General features: G+C 43.2%; 2 protein-coding genes across 2 annotated transcripts; both read right to left on the bottom strand.

The window, feature by feature from the left end:
• On the bottom strand, positions 1-1,150 carry LOC110902281. Its single transcript, XM_022148984.1, has 2 exons — positions 760-1,150; positions 1-689 (listed from the first exon to the last, which is right to left on the bottom strand). Exons 1-2 carry the CDS (start codon positions 1,105-1,107, stop codon positions 276-278), a joined length of 762 nt encoding a protein of 253 aa, XP_022004676.1. The 5' UTR covers positions 1,108-1,150; the 3' UTR covers positions 1-275.
• Positions 1,151-14,590: 13,440 nt separating this feature from the next.
• Positions 14,591-18,901, bottom strand: LOC110910312. Its single transcript, XM_022154996.2, has 2 exons — positions 18,630-18,901; positions 14,591-18,310 (listed from the first exon to the last, which is right to left on the bottom strand). The coding sequence occupies exon 2, from the start codon at positions 18,306-18,308 to the stop codon at positions 16,587-16,589; it is 1,722 nt and encodes a 573-aa protein (XP_022010688.2). The 5' UTR covers positions 18,309-18,310; positions 18,630-18,901; the 3' UTR covers positions 14,591-16,586.
• Between the last annotated feature and the right edge of the window lie 1,325 nt (positions 18,902-20,226).

Below are 20,226 nucleotides of genomic sequence, written 5' to 3'. Positions count from 1 at the left end.
TAATATTTTAAGGAGGCACTTTCGTATATATTAGCCCTTGCATATATAGAAACAATCAAAGATTAAAGACTTTGTAAACCTATTACGGACGCGGTAAACAACGCCAAAAGTACAAATTTTCAGCCATAAATCGACGATAGCTTGCCACCGCTTCGTTAAAATCCCCTGTTGGATTGATGGGTTTTCCTGTAACTAGGTGCTCCATTAACATACAAACGTACACGCCTTCGTTGCCAACCAGATCTCGGAAGGACCTAACAAAATCTTCGTTGATTTCAAACGTCATGCACCTCACGTCCTGACTTCTTCCAGTACTGAATGTGGACCAATAACCCTGTGAAGTACACTTTGATTTTCGTAATTATTGGGTGAACCGCCCGCCTATAATACTCACCGTCAAACGGTTCTATACAATACATCAGTAGCTCCTGACTGCGGAGATCCACACGTAGATGCAACCACTTGTTGTTTGCAAGACAGAAAGGGAAATAAACAAAATCAACTTCGAAAAAAGATGGAAAGGGGTTTAACTTTCCGTTAGCGTAGTTAACGACATGTTTGGCACTTAATTCAAGTAAGTGCGTGTAAAATTGAGGCGGTAATAACGTCCAGGGTAAGGCCAACGACTGGTCTTCTTGTAGTTGTCTATGTCTCCAGTTCATCATTCTTCCAACCCAACCTTGAATATGTTGTATGAAACAATTTTGTAATAAAATTGCTCATAGCCTACGTTACAAAATAACAAATATTCAAACTCACTGTTTCCGTTAGGTAGCCATGGCTCCTATCACCAAGGAGGGTTCCCCAAAAACGCTTGTCTAATTGTGTAGGTGTGTTAAACACGGCAGAATAACAGAAAGGTGAGTCCCCATTATTGTAGAACTCGACAACGCTTTTAGACCAGTTAACTGACTCATCATCAGGAATCGCCCATCGGTGTACACTATGGCCTTGGTTGGATTTTTCGTTATCATTTTGTGTTTCAGAAGTTGAGGTGGAAGACCGACTTGTTGGACGCCTCCATTTCTGAAGAATCCAACTAGATGTTTTTGGGACTGGCTGTGAACTATATTGTTCAGCAACTTCCTTGTCTCGACGGTTTGCCATGGTTAATAACACAAAGGATATATGTGTGTGTTGTGGTAATACAGTTGTGGAGTCAGTGGTGAAGAAATTGTTAACTTATAAGGGTAGTTATAGAGGGATGAAGGGGTATGTTGACATAAAGACAAAAATTCTAATAAATAAAAAAACATATAATAATCAGATTCATTCCATTTGGGATGAAAGGGTAGGTTCACACAGTGATTACACGATACATTTTCAATAAAATAAAAAATAAGATATTTATAAAACATACAAAGTTTTATATAAAATGCAAGATCAAAATAAAAAAATAAGACATTTATAAAACATACAAAGTTTTATAAAAATACATTGATTACACGATTCATTTTCAATAAAACTGATCTTCATTGTGGTGGTGGAAAGAGATTCAAGTCTTCGCCCCAATTCAACGGGTTTGGTTCAACGTTTGTATACCGGGCACGATAATCCTCGTGACTTTGATGGGGTGCATGGTATTGAAAGTCCGATTGGCTAGAGGGAAAAAATGACATAACCTGTGACGTGGGGGTTATAAAACCAGCCTAATTATTTTGGGTCTCATTTAAGTTATTATTATTATATTGAAATTGACCATTATCGTTATTAAGACCCGAAATTGGTTGGGTTGATTCCAAGAGTTCACTTATGTCATAACGTGGATCTTCATTGACTACGGAAGCCAAAAGTGACTGCCAACTTTGGATGGCATGGGTTGCAACCGTATTTTGGTCTAAAAACGTATTTGTAACATTTCCAATATCGGCTGCATTCAACCCATTAAAGTTTGGCTCGTTGTTTTGTTCGTGATTAACATCGGATGCACCCCCTTCTTCATAATTCCTTCCCCATTGACCAGCGCCGGTGTCTTGAACGTTTGCCGCACCACGGCCGCGACGGCGTCGCCTACGCATCCTCTGACTACCAGGATAGGATGACAGGTCCACCGGGTCATTTGTCAAATTGGTTGGATGTTGGGTATATTCTGCTAAATTTGACATGTTCAAAGCCCGGTATGCTGTCTGTTGCATCATCTCCATATCTTGGCTTCGGTGTATTACACCCAAAGACTCAGCCTGAATAAAAATTAGTTACATTAAGTCGAATAAAACCACAAAGAAAAATAAATAAATTTAACATACCATCATTTTGTCACACCCCCAAAATCCCACCTGCGGAGTACTACCGCCTAGAGGCGTGACTGACCAGGATCCAGCCACCAATCATACTGAACAAGCATATAAGTAGTTATAAAAGTTTAACCATCACGATTGGTGTTCCAAAACAAATAAGTTTAAGTTGCAAGCGGAAGCATAAGTTTAAAGTTATAACATAAGTTCCAAAAGTTTCAAGTTTAACATAGTCTTGTAGCAATCCCTGTCCCACAACGATCCTCCTCCATGCAAGCTCCCACTGAGTACCTATGGTCCTGCAAAGCATGTAGTAACGAGTCAACAACTAGTTGAGTGAGTTCACGGGTGGGCGTTCGTTTTAGTTGTTTCGAAAACAGTTTACTTTATCTGGCATCCTGCCGTGGGGGTTACCCCATAGTTTAAAAACGTGACCAGTTCGTTCCCAGTTACTCCGGCACTCCGGCCGTGGGGGCTACCCCATGTAGTTATCAGGCATTTCGGCCGTGGGGGCTACCCCATGTGCATCATCTGGCTCTCCAGCCGTGGGGGCTACCCCATGTGTATACTAGACTCGTTACCGTATCGATTGCTGACTGTAGTCATGTTTATGTGCCCTGAAAACATCAATGTCTATCATCATTGACGTGCCCCAGATCCATTAGTTCACGCCCGTCCTCTGCGGCACGGTGTGAGGCTTGTCAGACCTAAATAGCGCTATCTAACTAATGACCCGCTCGCCATTGGCCCGGCGATTAGTCGATACAAAAAAGGAGGGACTTCGTGATAGAGTTTTAGTCTAGTACGTTTATCCGTCCATCCGGACGAGGAATTACATTCCTGAACCACTGACGTCCTACCCAAGGTAGACGAGGAATCCACGTTCCTTAACCCCGTTCCCAACCCAGGGAATCCCATGCTTTGTAGAGGGTGTGAACTCACCTCGGTTTGCTCGGCAGTTAATCACAGAAAGTCAATCAAGTCGCAAGTAGTCAATAACGTCCTAACACGGATATCACGTATAATCAGATTCGAACCAAGTAGTGTACAAATGTTCAACACGTTTGGCAAGCACGTTTAATCAGTAACAGTTCATAGGTAACAGTTAATCACATGTTCAAAGTCCAAACAGTTGGGCTCGTGATAACAGGCCCAAATAACTCATCAACAGTAGCACAGAAGTTCATAAGTCCGGCCCACTAACTAAGGCCCAAAGTGTGGTCTCGAGTCGCAACCGGACTCGCAAGCATGGTCTCGAGTCATGCTGTGTGTTGATCATGGATGGTTGCGAGTCGCAACCGGTGTCGCAACCATGGTTTCGGTTCATCATGCTGAGGTCTCGAGTCGCAACGGGACTCGTAACCTGCGGTCTCGGCTTGTCCTGTTATGGTTGCGAGTCGCAACCGCGTGGTCTCGAGTCATCACGCTGTGGTTGCGAGTCGTAACCGGGTGATTGCGAGTCGGTAACAGTCGTTTTCAAGTTCACGTGTTGATGCAGATGGTCAGATTAATGGTACAGTATAATCAGGCCCAAATCCGGAAATAACCAATAGAATTCCACTAACATATTTCCTAATCAGGCTATTAGTCAAAGATGGATCAAAATCACAAGGGTTTTCAATCTTCAACTATCATTCAAAGTGTTCTTCATACATTCAAAGCATATATTCAAGTTCTTCATAACATAAACAACACTTATTCACCCAAAATCATGAACAACTATCAAGATACAATTTACTAGCATGCATCCTACTTGACAACCATATTTATTAGCCGATTTTTCTTAGTATAAACACCCAAACTTTTCGGATCAAACCCAAATGCAACCAATATCATCATTCACCTTTTTGTCATACCATGAACCCATTTTCAACATCAAATATGTATAGTTCCACTCATAACAAGAAACATTCATGAACCGATTTCTCTTTTTTTTTTTTTTTTTTTTTTTCAAAACATTATGTATAACTTAACAACTTAACATATTGTCACATAATCTCATCATACATTTATTCAAGCACAAACACATCATGAACATATTTAACACTTAAGCATTCAACAATATCCAACAAGAAATACTAACCGGTTGGTGAGGTGTGTGTGTGCCGATCCAAAGTTCCAAACCCGAGAGTCCTTGTGCTAACCGATTAGATCCGAGAGTCTTGGAGGTGTGTTTGTGTTCTTAAGGCTTAGAGAGAGAAGTAGGAGAGTGTGTGTGTTGTATTGTTCAACAAATGGCAAGAACTAACTAAGGGTAGTTTATATATAGGCTAGTTCCAAGTGTGTGCACCCTTAGTGGGTTTCGAGTGGGGGTTCACGGCCCAAAGGCCCAACCGGCTAAAAGTTCTCGGCCCAAGTTCACTCGAGACCTCATGGTCTCGAGTCGGGTTCTTTGTTGTTTCGTGTCGGGTTCTCGGTTCACATAAAACACGTACACATATATATACAATACACACATAACAAAGCACTTATCACATAAAAAGGTTCACGTTATCATTTTAACTAGTCACATAACGTACAAGCAAGTTACATCAAGACACAACGAAAGGTTCTAGATTTCGAGTTGTCACATCATCCCCAAGTTGAAAGAAATTTCGTCCCGAAATTTGACGGCACTCACTGAGGAAGCTAGTCAAGTTGTAAGGTTTTCCCGGTTTTCCTGGGGTGTCACATCCACCCCCCGTTGATCTGGAATTTCGTCCCGAAATTCCGTAGCTTCAGCCTCAGTAGCGTTTGTACTGTTCTCAAACAGTTGGGGATACTTTTGTTTCATCCGATCTTCGCGCTCCCAGGTAAACTCTGGGCCGCGACGTGAGTTCCAACGAACTCGAACAAGAGGTATTCTAGTGCTCTTGAGGACCTTAACATCCCGGTCCGTGATCTCGACAGGTTCTTCGACGAATTTCAACTGTTCGTCGATCGTGAGTTCCTTCAGAGGAACTACGTGCGTCTCATCTGACAGACACTTCTTCAGATTTGACACATGGAAAACGTTGTGAACTGCCCCGAGTTCTGCTGGTAATTTCAGTCTGTAGGCCACCTTGCCTATTTTCTCAAGAATTTCGAAAGGTCCAACGTATCGTGGGTTGAGTTTGCCGCGTTTACCAAAACGAACCACACCCTTCCAGGGTGAAACTTTGAGTAAAACCCGCTCCCCAACCTGGAGCTCGAGTGGTTTCCTGCCCTTATCGGCGTATGCCTTCTGACGGTCACGAGCGGCCGCCATGCGTTGTCGTATTTGAGCAATCCGCTCAGTAGTGTCTACCACATGTTCTGGACCAGTGATCTGACTATCCCCCACCTCTGCCCAACAGAGGGGTGACCGGCATTTACGTCCGTACAATGCCTCAAACGGAGCAGCTTTAATGCTGGTGTGGTAGCTGTTATTATACGAAAATTCCACGAGTGGCAGATGCCTTTCCCAGCTGTTGCCAAAGTCGATTACACAAGCGCGAAGCATGTCTTCTAGGGTCTGAATAGTACGCTCGGACTGCCCGTCCGTCTGTGGGTGATACGCTGTGCTCATATCAAGTCGTGAGCCAAAAGACTTGTGCATTGCCTGCCACAGTTCCGAAGTAAAACGTGCATCTCGATCAGAGATAATAGAGGTGGGCACCCCGTGCCTCGAAACAACTTCCTTGAGGTATATTTCCGCTAGAGTGGAGAACTTATCCGTCTCCTTGATTGCCAAAAAGTGTGCGGATTTTGTGAGTCGATCCACGATCACCCATATAGTATCGTTTCCGCGCTGTGATCTAGGTAGGCCAGTAACGAAATCCATGGAAATTTGCTCCCATTTCCATTGTGGTATCTCTGGTTGCTGAAGTAGGCCTGAAGGTTTCTGATATTCCGTCTTGACTCGCGCACAAGTCAAACACTTGCTGACGTAAGTTGCTATGTGGGCCTTCATGCTAGGCCACCAATACGTGGTTTTAATATCGTGGTACATCTTGTCCGAACCAGGGTGTACCGAGTAGCGAGATTTGTGCGCTTCATCCATCACAAGTTCTCGTAAATCGCCATAGTGCGGGACCCAGATGCGCCCTATTACATAATAAGCACCATCTTCCTTCTGTTCTAAACGTTGCCTTGACCCGCGTAGTGCTTCAGCTCTAATGTTTTCTGGCTTCAGTGCTTCTATCTGAGCAGCTCGTATTTGCGAAGGTAGATTAGAATGGATCGTGAGTTGTAAAGCTCTTACACGCTTAGGCGTAGTGTCCTTCCGACTGAGGGCGTCTGCCACAACATTGGCCTTGCCCGGGTGATACCTGATAGAGCACTCGTAATCATTCAGCAGCTCGACCCATCGTCGCTGCCGCATATTCAGTTCCTTCTGCTTGAATATGTGTTCTAAACTTCTGTGGTCGGTGTAGATGGCGCACTTGGTTCCGTACAGGTAATGCCGCCATAGTTTAAGTGCGAAAACAACAGCTCCCAGCTCTAAATCATGTGTCGTGTAGTTCTTCTCGTGAACTTTGAGTTGTCGTGAGGCGTAAGCTATGACTTTATCTCGTTGCATCAATACACAACCAAGACCTTGAATTGATGCATCACAGTAAACCACAAAATCTTCTGTGCCCTCTGGCAGTGAAAGGATAGGTGCACTGCAAAGTCTATCCTTTAGATGCTGAAAAGCTAACTCTTGTGCATTTTCCCAACGATAAACAACGCCTTTCTGTGTTAACAAAGTGAGAGGCTGCGCGATCTTAGAAAAATCCTTAATGAATCTCCTGTAGTAACCTGCCAATCCCAAAAATTGGCGAATTTCCTTTGGTGTGCGAGGCGCAGGCCAGTTCTTAATAGAGTCCACTTTGGATGGATCAACGTGAATCCCATCCTTGTTCACTACATGCCCTAGGAAATGGACTTCACGAAGCCAGAAGTCGCACTTCGAGAACTTTGCGTAAAGCTGTTCCTTCCGGAGGAGTTCCAGAATAAGCCGTAGATGTTGTTCGTGCTCTTCTTTGCTCTTAGAATAGATCAGGATGTCGTCGATAAAGACTATAACAAACTTGTCCAGGTACGGTTTGCACACTCGATTCATCAAATCCATAAAAACTGCCGGTGCGTTCGTCAGCCCAAACGGCATGACCAGAAACTCATAGTGCCCATATCGAGTCCTAAAGGCCGTCTTAGAGACATCCTCTTCCCGAACTCTCAGCTGGTGATATCCCGATCTCAGATCGATCTTTGAATAGTAGCTCGACCCCTGTAACTGGTCGAACAAGTCGTCAATACGCGGTAGAGGATAACGATTCTTCACAGTCACCTTGTTGAGTTCTCGATAGTCGATACACATTCTGAAGGTACCGTCCTTTTTCTTCACAAATAGTACTGGAGCCCCCCAAGGCGATGAGCTAGGACGAATGAAACCCTTATCCAAGAGTTCTTGTAGTTGCGTGGAGAGTTCTTCCAATTCTGATGGCGCTAAACGATAAGGTGCACGGGCTACAGGCGCGGCTCCAGGAGCTAGATCAATCTGAAACTCGACTTGGCGATGGGGCGGAAGACCAGGTAATTCCTCAGGGAATACCTCAGGATAGTCGCGTACAACCGGAAAATCCTCTAGCTTCTTCTCTTTTTCTGTGGTATCAGTAACTAGAGCCAAAATCGCAGTGTGGCCCTTTCGTAAGCATTTATGGGCTTTAAGAAGAGAGATAATGTTCTCAACAGCACTTCTCTTGTCGCCACGAATCATGAGAGGTTCACTACCTAGACCAGGAATACGAACGATCTTCTCGTTGCAAAGAATCTCTGCTCGGTGTTGGGATAACCAATCCATCCCAATGACAACGTCGAAACTACCCAAGACAATAGGAATAAGATCGATAGAGAAGGTCTGGTTAGCGAGAATAAGCTGACAACCCTTGACTACGTGTGAGACTTCCAAACTCTTACCATTAGCTAGCTCTACGGTGTGCTTGTCGCTCAGGGGTGTAGGAATACGCTTAAGCATCTTACTAACTTCTAGTGACACATAGCTAGTATCGGCACCCGAATCAAATAAGACTGTAACATAAAAGTCGTCGAGAAGGAACTTACCCGTCACCACGTTGGGATCATTCCTTGCTTCACCTTGACCAATCACGAACACTCGTCCCCTAGCACCATTGTTGTTGTTGTTGTTCCCATTGTTACCATTCCCCTGATTGTTGTTGTTGTTCTGGTTCAGTTGGGGACAATCTTTCTTGAAGTGGCCTTCAGCTCCACACTGAAAGCATCCTTTGTTGTTACCCTGCTGCTGTCGCTGGTTCTGCTGAGGTTGCTGACGATTCTGATTGACGGGGTATGCGCTTCTGCAATCCTTTGCAACATGACCAGGCTTGTTGCATCGATGACAGTTGCCCCTGGTGCATGGCCCACTGTGGTGTAGGCTACAACGATTGCACTTGGGGTGATTTCCTTTGTATCCACCATGACTTTGACCACCAGACGACTGCTGACTGGGGCTCTTGTGATCATCTGTCTTTCTCTGCTGAGACTGAGTTTGCACTGAAGTTGAACCCCTGCTTGAAGTTCCATCCCATTTCCGTTTATCCCCACTAGAAGCACCAGAAGTAGTTGCAGCACCTATACGTTTCGGTAACTTGTTCTGCTCCACCGCTTGGTCAGTAAGACGGTGAGCCAACTGTACAACCTGCTGGATAGTAGTCAACCTCGCTGAAGTCACATGACTTTGGATCTCTGGCACCAAGCCCTTGAGATAGAGTTCAATTCGCTTGTAGGGAGGATCCACCATAGTAGGACACAACAAGGCAAGCTCATGCGATCTCTTAGTGTATGCCTCAATTTCTGATCCCGACATCTTAAGATTGTAAAACTCATCCTCCAGTTTGTGAATGTCGTCACGACTGCAGTATTCCTCCCTGATCATTTCCTTGAAGTTTTCCCATGGGGTGGCGTTGGCAGCAACCAACCCTAACATCTGCACTTGAGCATTCCACCACGTGAGAGCCAAACCCTCGAGAGTACCAGTAGCATACTTCACCCTGCGCGCTTCAGGGCATTCGCACATTTCGAACACAGACTCCAGTTTCTCAAACCAGTGTAGGAGACCTACTGCTCCTTCAGTGCCGCTAAAAGTTGTGGGTCGACAGTCCATAAAGGTCTTAAAAGTGCACACCGGTGCCTGACCTAAGGTAGGTGAAAGAAAAGACAGAGTTTAACACAAAGGCTGGTTCACGAGAGTAGGATCCAAATGATCCTAGAACAATTTCAGACTGCAGGATATACCTCCTGCGTGTGCAGCTGCGAGCGCTGCGGCAACTCGTTCGTTGATCAAAGCCGTCAACTGGGCTTGTGTCATGTTAACGCGTCCAGACATGTTTCTTCATAATAAGAGTAATACGTGTGAGAGTGGTTCGCGAAAGTACAATAGTAGGACAGGGTAAGCACGCACGTGTTCAAACAACAGTAGTTATACTAATCAAGCATACCATGAGCAATGTACTACGCAACTAACAAGTAGGCAATATACATACATCATATTACCTAGAACGTCGAGCCTTGCATGAGGAGCGAAGTGTCGTTGTGGACCGTTGAGCACTAAACCGGTTATAGTCTGGTTTTAACAAAAACGTTTCTCCTTTATTAAAACCAAGTTCACTATAACCAATGGCTCTGATACCAATCTGTCACACCCCCAAAATCCCACCTGCGGAGTACTACCGCCTAGAGGCGTGACTGACCAGGATCCAGCCACCAATCATACTGAACAAGCATATAAGTAGTTATAAAAGTTTAACCATCACGATTGGTGTTCCAAAACAAATAAGTTTAAGTTGCAAGCGGAAGCATAAGTTTAAAGTTATAACATAAGTTCCAAAAGTTTCAAGTTTAACATAGTCTTGTAGCAATCCCTGTCCCACAACGATCCTCCTCCATGCAAGCTCCCACTGAGTACCTATGGTCCTGCAAAGCATGTAGTAACGAGTCAACAACTAGTTGAGTGAGTTCACGGGTGGGCGTTCGTTTTAGTTGTTTCGAAAACAGTTTACTTTATCTGGCATCCTGCCGTGGGGGTTACCCCATAGTTTAAAAACGTGACCAGTTCGTTCCCAGTTACTCCGGCACTCCGGCCGTGGGGGCTACCCCATGTAGTTATCAGGCATTTCGGCCGTGGGGGCTACCCCATGTGTATACTAGACTCGTTACCGTATCGATTGCTGACTGTAGTCATGTTTATGTGCCCTGAAAACATCAATGTCTATCATCATTGACGTGCCCCAGATCCATTAGTTCACGCCCGTCCTCTGCGGCACGGTGTGAGGCTTGTCAGACCTAAATAGCGCTATCTAACTAATGACCCGCTCGCCATTGGCCCGGCGATTAGTCGATACAAAAAAGGAGGGACTTCGTGATAGAGTTTTAGTCTAGTACGTTTATCCGTCCATCCGGACGAGGAATTACATTCCTGAACCACTGACGTCCTACCCAAGGTAGACGAGGAATCCACGTTCCTTAACCCCGTTCCCAACCCAGGGAATCCCATGCTTTGTAGAGGGTGTGAACTCACCTCGGTTTGCTCGGCAGTTAATCACAGAAAGTCAATCAAGTCGCAAGTAGTCAATAACGTCCTAACACGGATATCACGTATAATCAGATTCGAACCAAGTAGTGTACAAATGTTCAACACGTTTGGCAAGCACGTTTAATCAGTAACAGTTCATAGGTAACAGTTAATCACATGTTCAAAGTCCAAACAGTTGGGCTCGTGATAACAGGCCCAAATAACTCATCAACAGTAGCACAGAAGTTCATAAGTCCGGCCCACTAACTAAGGCCCAAAGTGTGGTCTCGAGTCGCAACCGGACTCGCAAGCATGGTCTCGAGTCATGCTGTGTGTTGATCATGGATGGTTGCGAGTCGCAACCGGTGTCGCAACCATGGTTTCGGTTCATCATGCTGAGGTCTCGAGTCGCAACGGGACTCGTAACCTGCGGTCTCGGCTTGTCCTGTTATGGTTGCGAGTCGCAACCGCGTGGTCTCGAGTCATCACGCTGTGGTTGCGAGTCGTAACCGGGTGATTGCGAGTCGGTAACAGTCGTTTTCAAGTTCACGTGTTGATGCAGATGGTCAGATTAATGGTACAGTATAATCAGGCCCAAATCCGGAAATAACCAATAGAATTCCACTAACATATTTCCTAATCAGGCTATTAGTCAAAGATGGATCAAAATCACAAGGGTTTTCAATCTTCAACTATCATTCAAAGTGTTCTTCATACATTCAAAGCATATATTCAAGTTCTTCATAACATAAACAACACTTATTCACCCAAAATCATGAACAACTATCAAGATACAATTTACTAGCATGCATCCTACTTGACAACCATATTTATTAGCCGATTTTTCTTAGTATAAACACCCAAACTTTTCGGATCAAACCCAAATGCAACCAATATCATCATTCACCTTTTTGTCATACCATGAACCCATTTTCAACATCAAATATGTATAGTTCCACTCATAACAAGAAACATTCATGAACCGATTTCTCTTTTTTTTTTTTTTTTTTTTTTCAAAACATTATGTATAACTTAACAACTTAACATATTGTCACATAATCTCATCATACATTTATTCAAGCACAAACACATCATGAACATATTTAACACTTAAGCATTCAACAATATCCAACAAGAAATACTAACCGGTTGGTGAGGTGTGTGTGTGCCGATCCAAAGTTCCAAACCCGAGAGTCCTTGTGCTAACCGATTAGATCCGAGAGTCTTGGAGGTGTGTTTGTGTTCTTAAGGCTTAGAGAGAGAAGTAGGAGAGTGTGTGTGTTGTATTGTTCAACAAATGGCAAGAACTAACTAAGGGTAGTTTATATATAGGCTAGTTCCAAGTGTGTGCACCCTTAGTGGGTTTCGAGTGGGGGTTCACGGCCCAAAGGCCCAACCGGCTAAAAGTTCTCGGCCCAAGTTCACTCGAGACCTCATGGTCTCGAGTCGGGTTCTTTGTTGTTTCGTGTCGGGTTCTCGGTTCACATAAAACACGTACACATATATATACAATACACACATAACAAAGCACTTATCACATAAAAAGGTTCACGTTATCATTTTAACTAGTCACATAACGTACAAGCAAGTTACATCAAGACACAACGAAAGGTTCTAGATTTCGAGTTGTCACACATTTGGACCGTGGCACCGTCATCCTGAAATCCTGCCATGGGTTCTAGCGGTTGCCGTGTGTTGGTCAAATACACAACCGTATGTTCTAAGTACCACGTCACATAATCGTTGGCCACGGAATAAGTCTCTATTTGTTGTCCGTTTACAACATTATGCTCACGTTGGTTCCAAGCGTTAACATACGGTTCATGACGACTTTTCCAGTCCCACCCAGTTTTACCATTCCGGACTAAAGAATGGAGCCGCTCATGCTCACCGACCTCAATATTTATTGGTGGAGGTATATATTGAACCATGCCAAACTGCTGCATAACCTGTTGCGGATAGTGATGCTCCACGACATCCCAGCAAATCAACGGGCAGGCACATCTCCAGCTATTCCTCCCACTAGTGCAGATCTCCGGGAGGCTGTCCACCACGGCATCATACGGTCGCCATATAAACAAAAAAAAATCAATAACAATAAGCAATGTTACGCTCACTAAAAACATATATTACCCTCACTAAATAACATACCATTTCCTCTTTCAACGATTGAAGCTGAGATCGATAGGTTCTGAGGCAATGTGTCGGAACATCAACGGCGTTTAGACTCCCCTTCCACCTTCAAAAAAATATATAGTTTTCATAATATTATTTCAAGATTATAAAATATATATTCTGAAATATTTTACATACCGAGCAGCTATCGGGGCGCGGTAGTTGAAGATCGCGTTAGGCTCCGGTGCAAGACACCGAATCCTCTCCCATGCCCATACTTGTAAAATAGACACGGGACCGGTAAGACCTACAGCATCCGGAGCTGTGGCGTTACAAAGATTTCTGTACAAACAGCCTAAAACAACACTTCCCCAACTGATCTGAGAACATTGCCCCAAATCTTCTAGGAAAGGCAGATAATGAAGAGCTATCCAATTATTCGAATTAACAGGAAATAATGTACATCCTAGTAAATAAAAAATTACTAAACGAGCACGTATAATGCACGCTTCGTCCGTTGCCGTTTCTTCATTTAACGGTGCTATTATCTCCTGTAAAATATGGACTGAACTTATTCTTTTCCCCCAAAAACAATTTTTTTCAGGGGTAAACCCCAACAAATTTTGACACATTATCGCCGTTGGTCAATGTAATCGGCGTTTCCATACCGGAAAATACCTCCCCATTTATTGGTAGACCCCACAAAACATTAATGTCTTGTAGAGTCACTGTGGTTTCACCGAGGGGGAGGTGAAAAGTGTGGGTTTCGGGCCTCCAACGCTCAACCAACGCGTTTATTAACGCGTGGTCAATGTACCGATACCCACTATCGAGGATACCGGCGAAGCCCGCTTGACGAACTATACTTTGGACGCGTGGTCCTATCGGATTATCCTTTATAAGCGACCAAAATGAACGATCGGCACGTTTTATACTCATTAGGTCCCGATAGTCCTTGGGGCGCTTGAAAACCTCCCTCGCACGATGTTCATTTGCCAAAAACAACACTGTACTGTAAAGGGGACCAGGGTGAATCTGATAACTCATGTTTAAACTATTTAAAAATTTAGTATACAGAAGATGAGTATGAAGATGAGTATGAGATATGAGAGCTGATCGATGGTTTATATCATCATCATCTTTTAATTTGATAAGACTGACGTGATGTCGTGGTCACGCAAATTTAATCCCAAAAACAACTATGTAAATAGTGGCAAGCGGGTATCGAACACAGGGAGTTTGTGGAAAATGTGCTATTTGAATTGCTTCTCTAAGTTAACTAGATTAAACTAATTGCAAGAAAAATAAAATTCACGAGTTGGTTTGATTTGTTTGGTTTTAATAACTAAGAATATTTAACTAATTTTGCAAAATAAGAATTTGAGGTGTAAACAATTGAGAGATAAACGACTATCTTGTGTATCCGGTTTGCTTCAACTTTTGTGTTAATCATTCAACTAGAAAGAACTACATAGACATAGTTCATGTATAAACAATTGCAGTGATGAAAGGGGACGAAGTACTCAGATTCCGAGAACGTGAGGTTATCACCCGATGATCAATCAACCCTTACCCAAACCTAACTATACCCATGATATCTCGATTGCCAACGGCACCAAGAACGTATGGTTTCTAATTAGTTTAAAATAAGAATTAACCTGTTACTAACAATCGATTACACACCATAACAATCAATTCAAATGAAAAGGGATTGATATTCTAGAAATGCAAATAAAAACACAAAAGTCTAAACAAACCTTCACCACAAGATAGTCATTAAAGTACCTAGCCACTCATGGCTTTAGCTAACATCATGACAAACTAGAAGTAAAACAATGTTTACAAGTTCCACCAACAAAGACAAGACAAGAAGTTAGTGCAAAGATTGTTCCAAGATGATTCTAGTGAAAAGATTATTCAAAAGATGTGTTTCCTAGCTTCCAAGTGCCCCTTATATCACCTTCCATTCGTTTCCTTCAAGTAGTAACCGACCAAGAATGATTAGTAACCATAAAATGCCTTCAAAACGACCATTAATGCATGCGTTACGAGTTTGGAACAGTCGGCGCCGTAAGCTACGCCGCCTGCCGTAGCTTACGGCACCCAGCGAACAAAAACCCTTCCATCAGCACCGTAAGATACGGCAGGTGGCCGTAGCTTACGGTGAGCAGTGATCTTTTACGCCGCCTAGCTCCTGTCTTACGGCGAACATTTTTGGCAATTCTTTGGGTACCGTAGCCTACGGCAGAGGCCGTAGGTTACGGCCCTGAGTGACTTTTTGCTCTCGTTTCCTTCATTTCACTTGGTTCCCACACGCCTTGATCAAGCCAACTTCTAGTTTCCATTCAAGCCCTCTAAAACCCGCATCTTGTACACTTTAACACCTGCATCAACATCATCTTGTGATTACCTAATTCACGCAAATAACCGGATAAAATGTAGAATGTGCGTTATGTTTAAGCCTTTTAAGGGTTGTCCTACGGACCACCCGTCACATCCCCACACTTACCCGTTGCTTGTCCCAAGCAACCACTTCAAAAACTATTTTTTTTAACCATAAGCGACCAATCGTGCAAACCAAACCAAAGTGCCGTCCTTTTACTAGCTTTTTATCAAACCACAAGACACACCCCTCACAAAACTCTCGGTGACAAGAAAAATTAGCAAGTTATGCTAAACCACTCAATGCGTATATGTGTGTGTGTGCGACAATAAGCTTGTATGAAAATCAAGTTGCCTCCTAACCAATATCTAACATGCTTTTGAATCAAAGGAACTTACGGGTTGTAACGGGGCTAGGTGCAAGGGTAGGAAAAGGAATATATATGTGGTAGCGAAAAACTTAACCGGTCTTTTATTACATAACGAAGTAAACAAACAAACAACTTAAACTTATATACAAGACAACTCAATCATCACTTCTTTTTTTTTTTTTTCTTTTTCATTGTTTTTTTCATTTTTTTTTTCAAATATTCAACATAACACTATAACATATCTACATGCTACTAAAACAACTACTAACACTATAAGACCGGGTTAAGTCGGGTAAATTTTTGGGAAACTAGCTAGGGGGTAACAAATGATCGGCTTTTAGGCACAAAATGGGCAACTAAATGTCCAAACCCCCGCCCCTCTCGCAACCATGCTCATATATATAATTTATGAGGTCCAACCCCCCAAATCCCACACTCGCACTCACCTAGACGAGGCATCCTAGAAGTCCCCTATCATCTTCAAAAGCATGTTGACTCTAAGATTTAACAAGTATTCACACACAAGTTCTATTAACACACAACACACACCGCCACTCAAACAATGAAATATCAATAACAATCATGTGTGGCTCAATTCTCACCAAAAAAAAAGGATTAGAGATGGGTGTCGGTGTGTCAAATGGAACAATATCAAGTGTTCAAAATTTTACACTTTCGCTTGGATTTGCAAAAAATTTTTTTGAATTTCTCAAAAATTTCCCCCATCCCCACACTTGGGATACATTGTCCCAATGTATGGTTTTGAGGGAAAGATCGCTTTCAACAAGAACATCCCCAATTGCTTATATTCTCAAACCCAAATATTTTTTTTTTATTTTTTTTTTAGAAACACCACCAACTCTCACAACCCATCAACATATTAACACAAACACCACCCAACCTCCCAACCGCAACATAAACATAAACACATAGACATATATACAAAAATGTACAAAGGAGCGAAATACGACCTGGCTAGTAATACTTCGGCTGTGGAGGCCCAAAGATGGACGTCATCATATCCGTCCACTCACCAAAACCAAATGCTCCACCGCTACTACTGCTTCCTTGATCACTGCTTGGATTTGCTTGTTGATAACTCATGGCATGCGGGTCCACCCATTGAGAATGGTGCAATGGCGGGGTGGGGTATGACACACTACCATCATATGGTGGCAATGTGGTGTAGTCCACAATGGGTGGATCTCCTACAACTGGCTGCCCCGCATGCCATTGGTCATGCATGCGTCTTTGACGATCATCCAAGTAACGGTTGTTCGTGTCTTCTTCACGGGCATATCTATGAGCACGGTTCCATTGCTCATTTCTATCGTAACTTCTTTTAATAGCCCTCTCCAAACTAGCACCCGTAAATGTTTGTTGATCAAATAGCACTTGATTTTGTTCACTCCAATTACCGAATGTGGGTGGTCGCCTTTGTTGAATGATTTGACCCATATCCCCCGAATGGGCCCAATACGGGTCATAAGCCTGTTGTGCATAGTCAAATGCACTACCCACATAACCAGATTGTACGCCGGCTCCTTGAACCCCCGCTTGACCGACACCTCCTCCTTGAACATCTACCATGAAAGTGTCTTCACGATAATCATCATCCCCACTCACTTCATCATCCATTGATTCGGGTTCCTCTTCCTCTCCCGGTCTCAACGGTCTCGCATCCACTTTTAAGGCTCTCCACCTTCTACCATCCGTCTTCAATTTATGAAACCTTTCCGATTCTGTGTAGGTCCAATCCGACCCAAGATTATTAAGGTCGAATGGTCTAAACCTCTTGTAGGACCCTTTTTCATCTCCTTTGATTGCCCCGTACTTCTTGAGCAATGCCGTAATCAACCGGCAATGAGGTATAATCTTCTTTTCCCTACTATTCTTGCTCAACCAAATGTTGTTTAGAACCAAAAATCGGAAAGGAACCTTAGGTGACCCACGCATCATCATATACAAGATTGGCACTTCTTGAAACCGTACCTCCATCTTGTCACCTCGCCTTGGCATGACATTGTACATGCACAACGTCAATAACAACTTCGCTTCCATTCTTAAATTTCTTCTATATAATTTCCCATGTGTTGTGCCCGGAAGGAAGAGGTAATCAAGCATGTTTTGCCATTGTGGATGTTTAGCGGGCTCGTGGTAAAGATCCTTAAGACTTGGGTAGATGTACTCATTGGCCGGCCCATCATCAAACTTTGCTACCCGGCGCAAAGAGTCATATGACATCTCTACCTTCACACCATTACACTTTCCAACCAACCGCATCTTATTTGGAGCTTTGAATGGGGGACATTCAAGTGATGCCACCCACTCTTGAATCTGCGTGTCATACATTTTCTTCTTCTCGCCATCATAACACTTTGTGACCGCCCCCCAACCCAACGCGTTAAACTTTGCTATAATCCCGAAAGGGGCAAAATCAGCCTCCCGGATTTCTTTTTCACAAATAAAAGCTTCTCCCCTTTGTTTAAGCTTGTTCATTTGTTCGTGAAATAAATCCGCTCTCCATTCCGCGGGTTTGTCTAACAATGAGCCGGCTATCCAATCCGGCTTTGGCCCCCTTGGCGGTGCATCCTCCTCCGAGTCCGGGTCACCAATCCGAGCCAATCTCCTCCTTTTTTGTTGTACCGCATCCCCTTGGGAAGAACTTGCAACTCCCTTTCCTTTCCTAGAAGCCATACCTACACACATTCAAAAACAAAGCAAACAATTCAAGTTAGTTATTTTTATCCCATCTTCCCCACACTTGCTTCATGTTATAGGTATAAATGTGCAAAAACCCAAAATTTTTATTTTTTCAAACAAAATTTTGGCATGATGTCCCCTAAAATCAGAATTTTTCCAACAAAGTTTCATAAAACATCAACACATTTATACTAATAACAATCAATGGTTTACAAAGTTCTATCATCTATCTCATACAAGCAAGTGTGTAAGTAAAAACATAATGGAAACTTACAAACCTCAATGTAATTCAAAGAATGAACAGAAATTGCATACCTTGGTGTTGTAGAAGATGAGAATCACTAAAGCCTTGAAGTTCACACAAAAACCCCCAAAAAGACCCAAATTTCGGCACCCCCTTGACCCAAATCCGACCCAAAACAAAGGAATCTTCAAGATTCAGGACTAAATCTGAGTTCCTTGCGAAATTTCACCCAAAATAGACTCAAAAATCACTTGAATCGGATAAGTTTAGAGAGAGTTATGGTTATGTGAAGGTTGGGGATTAATGGAGTTTTAGGGTTCTTGATAGAGAAGAAGAAGAAGAAGAGAAGGGAATGAGTGGTTGGGGATTGAAAGAGATGTGTGGTTGGGGGTTTATTTGATTGTTTTATTATTATTATTATTAAATTTCGGATTTTATTATTTATTTATTTTTTTTATTATTTTTTTTAATCATGAACGGCGACAAGAGGGGCCCCAATGTTTGCTCGGCGCCGTACGCTACGGCTCCATGCCGTAGCTTACGGCCATCTCTGGGCAAAAATAGTGCATCGTAAGACAGGGGCCATCTGCCGTAAGACTTTGTTTATTGAGTTGCCGCCGTAAGCTACGCCCCCCCCCCACCGTAGCTTACGGCGGGTACTGGGCATAGGGGGGACCGGAAAAACTTGTTTTAAATTTTTTTTTTTTTATGTGCTTTTTATAATTTTTAAGAAAAACTTAAAATATTACCCTACCCCCCGTTAAAAACCCGTGTTGTCCTCAACACTATGTTCGGGAAATTCATAAGAACTTCCCCACACTTGTTTCAAACACCGGGTTTAAACGAGACTTATTCTAAACGCAATAAACTACACTAAATATTTACAAATACCAAACCTGGGCCTCTTTCACATTTCCTCGTCATCCACTGGGCGTAAAATGTAGCCCACTTTATCTAGCTCAAGATTGTTGATATCATTCCCTTCCAAGTACGGTTTGAGGCGATGCCCGTTAACCGTTTGTTGCTTGTTTGTTCGTTCGTCTTGAATATCAACATCTCCGAACCTTCCCACTCTTCGGACAACGTAAGGACCCATCCACTTGCTTTTTAGTTTCCCCGCAAACAATTTCAACCTTGAATTATACAGCCACACCTTCTGACCCACTTCAAAGTTCTTTTTCTTGATCTTCGCATCATGAACTTTTTTAAGTTTGTCTTTGTACGCGGATGCACACTCATAGGCTTGATCTCTTATTTCCTCTATTTCATTCAATTGAAGTTTTCTCGCCCGACCCGCTTCATCGTAGTTTGCGTTTACCGTTTTAATTGCCCAATACGCCCGGTGTGCCAACTCCATAGGCAAATGACATCCTTTCCCATAAACCATCCGATAAGGAGTGGTATCAAGTGGAGTTTTGTAAGCCGTTCGGTAGGCCCACAACGCATCGTCAAGCTTGCTTGACCAATCCTTCCGATCCGTTCTCACCGTCTTCATTAAAATCTCTTTAATTTGCCGGTTGGAAACTTCGACTTGACCACTCGTTTGCGGGTGGTATGGTGTAGCAACGCGGTGGTTCACATTGTATCTCTTGAGCAACTTTCCAAAATTGAAATTCTTGAAATGCGACCCGCCATCACTTATTATCACCCTAGGCACACCAAAACGAG

This window comes from Helianthus annuus, chromosome 2, assembly GCF_002127325.2.
Source record: "Helianthus annuus cultivar XRQ/B chromosome 2, HanXRQr2.0-SUNRISE, whole genome shotgun sequence".
Taxonomy (NCBI): domain Eukaryota; kingdom Viridiplantae; phylum Streptophyta; class Magnoliopsida; order Asterales; family Asteraceae; genus Helianthus; species Helianthus annuus.
The sequence above is the reverse complement of the archived record's forward strand: the minus strand, read 5'-3'. Positions and strand labels throughout refer to the sequence as shown.

What these genes read in the sequence shown, in the direction of transcription:
- LOC110902281 (XM_022148984.1), bottom strand. Translation starts at nt 1,107, where the DNA reads ATGGCAAACCGTCGAGACAAGGAAGTTGCTGAACAATATAGTTCACAG. An exon ending in ATGGCTACCTAACGGAAACA is followed by an intron (nt 690 to 759) that starts GTGAGTTTGAAT and finishes TGTTTCATACAA; the next exon opens with CATATTCAAGGTTGGGTTGG.
- LOC110910312 (XM_022154996.2), bottom strand. Translation starts at nt 18,308, where the DNA reads ATGGCTTCTAGGAAAGGAAAGGGAGTTGCAAGTTCTTCCCAAGGGGAT.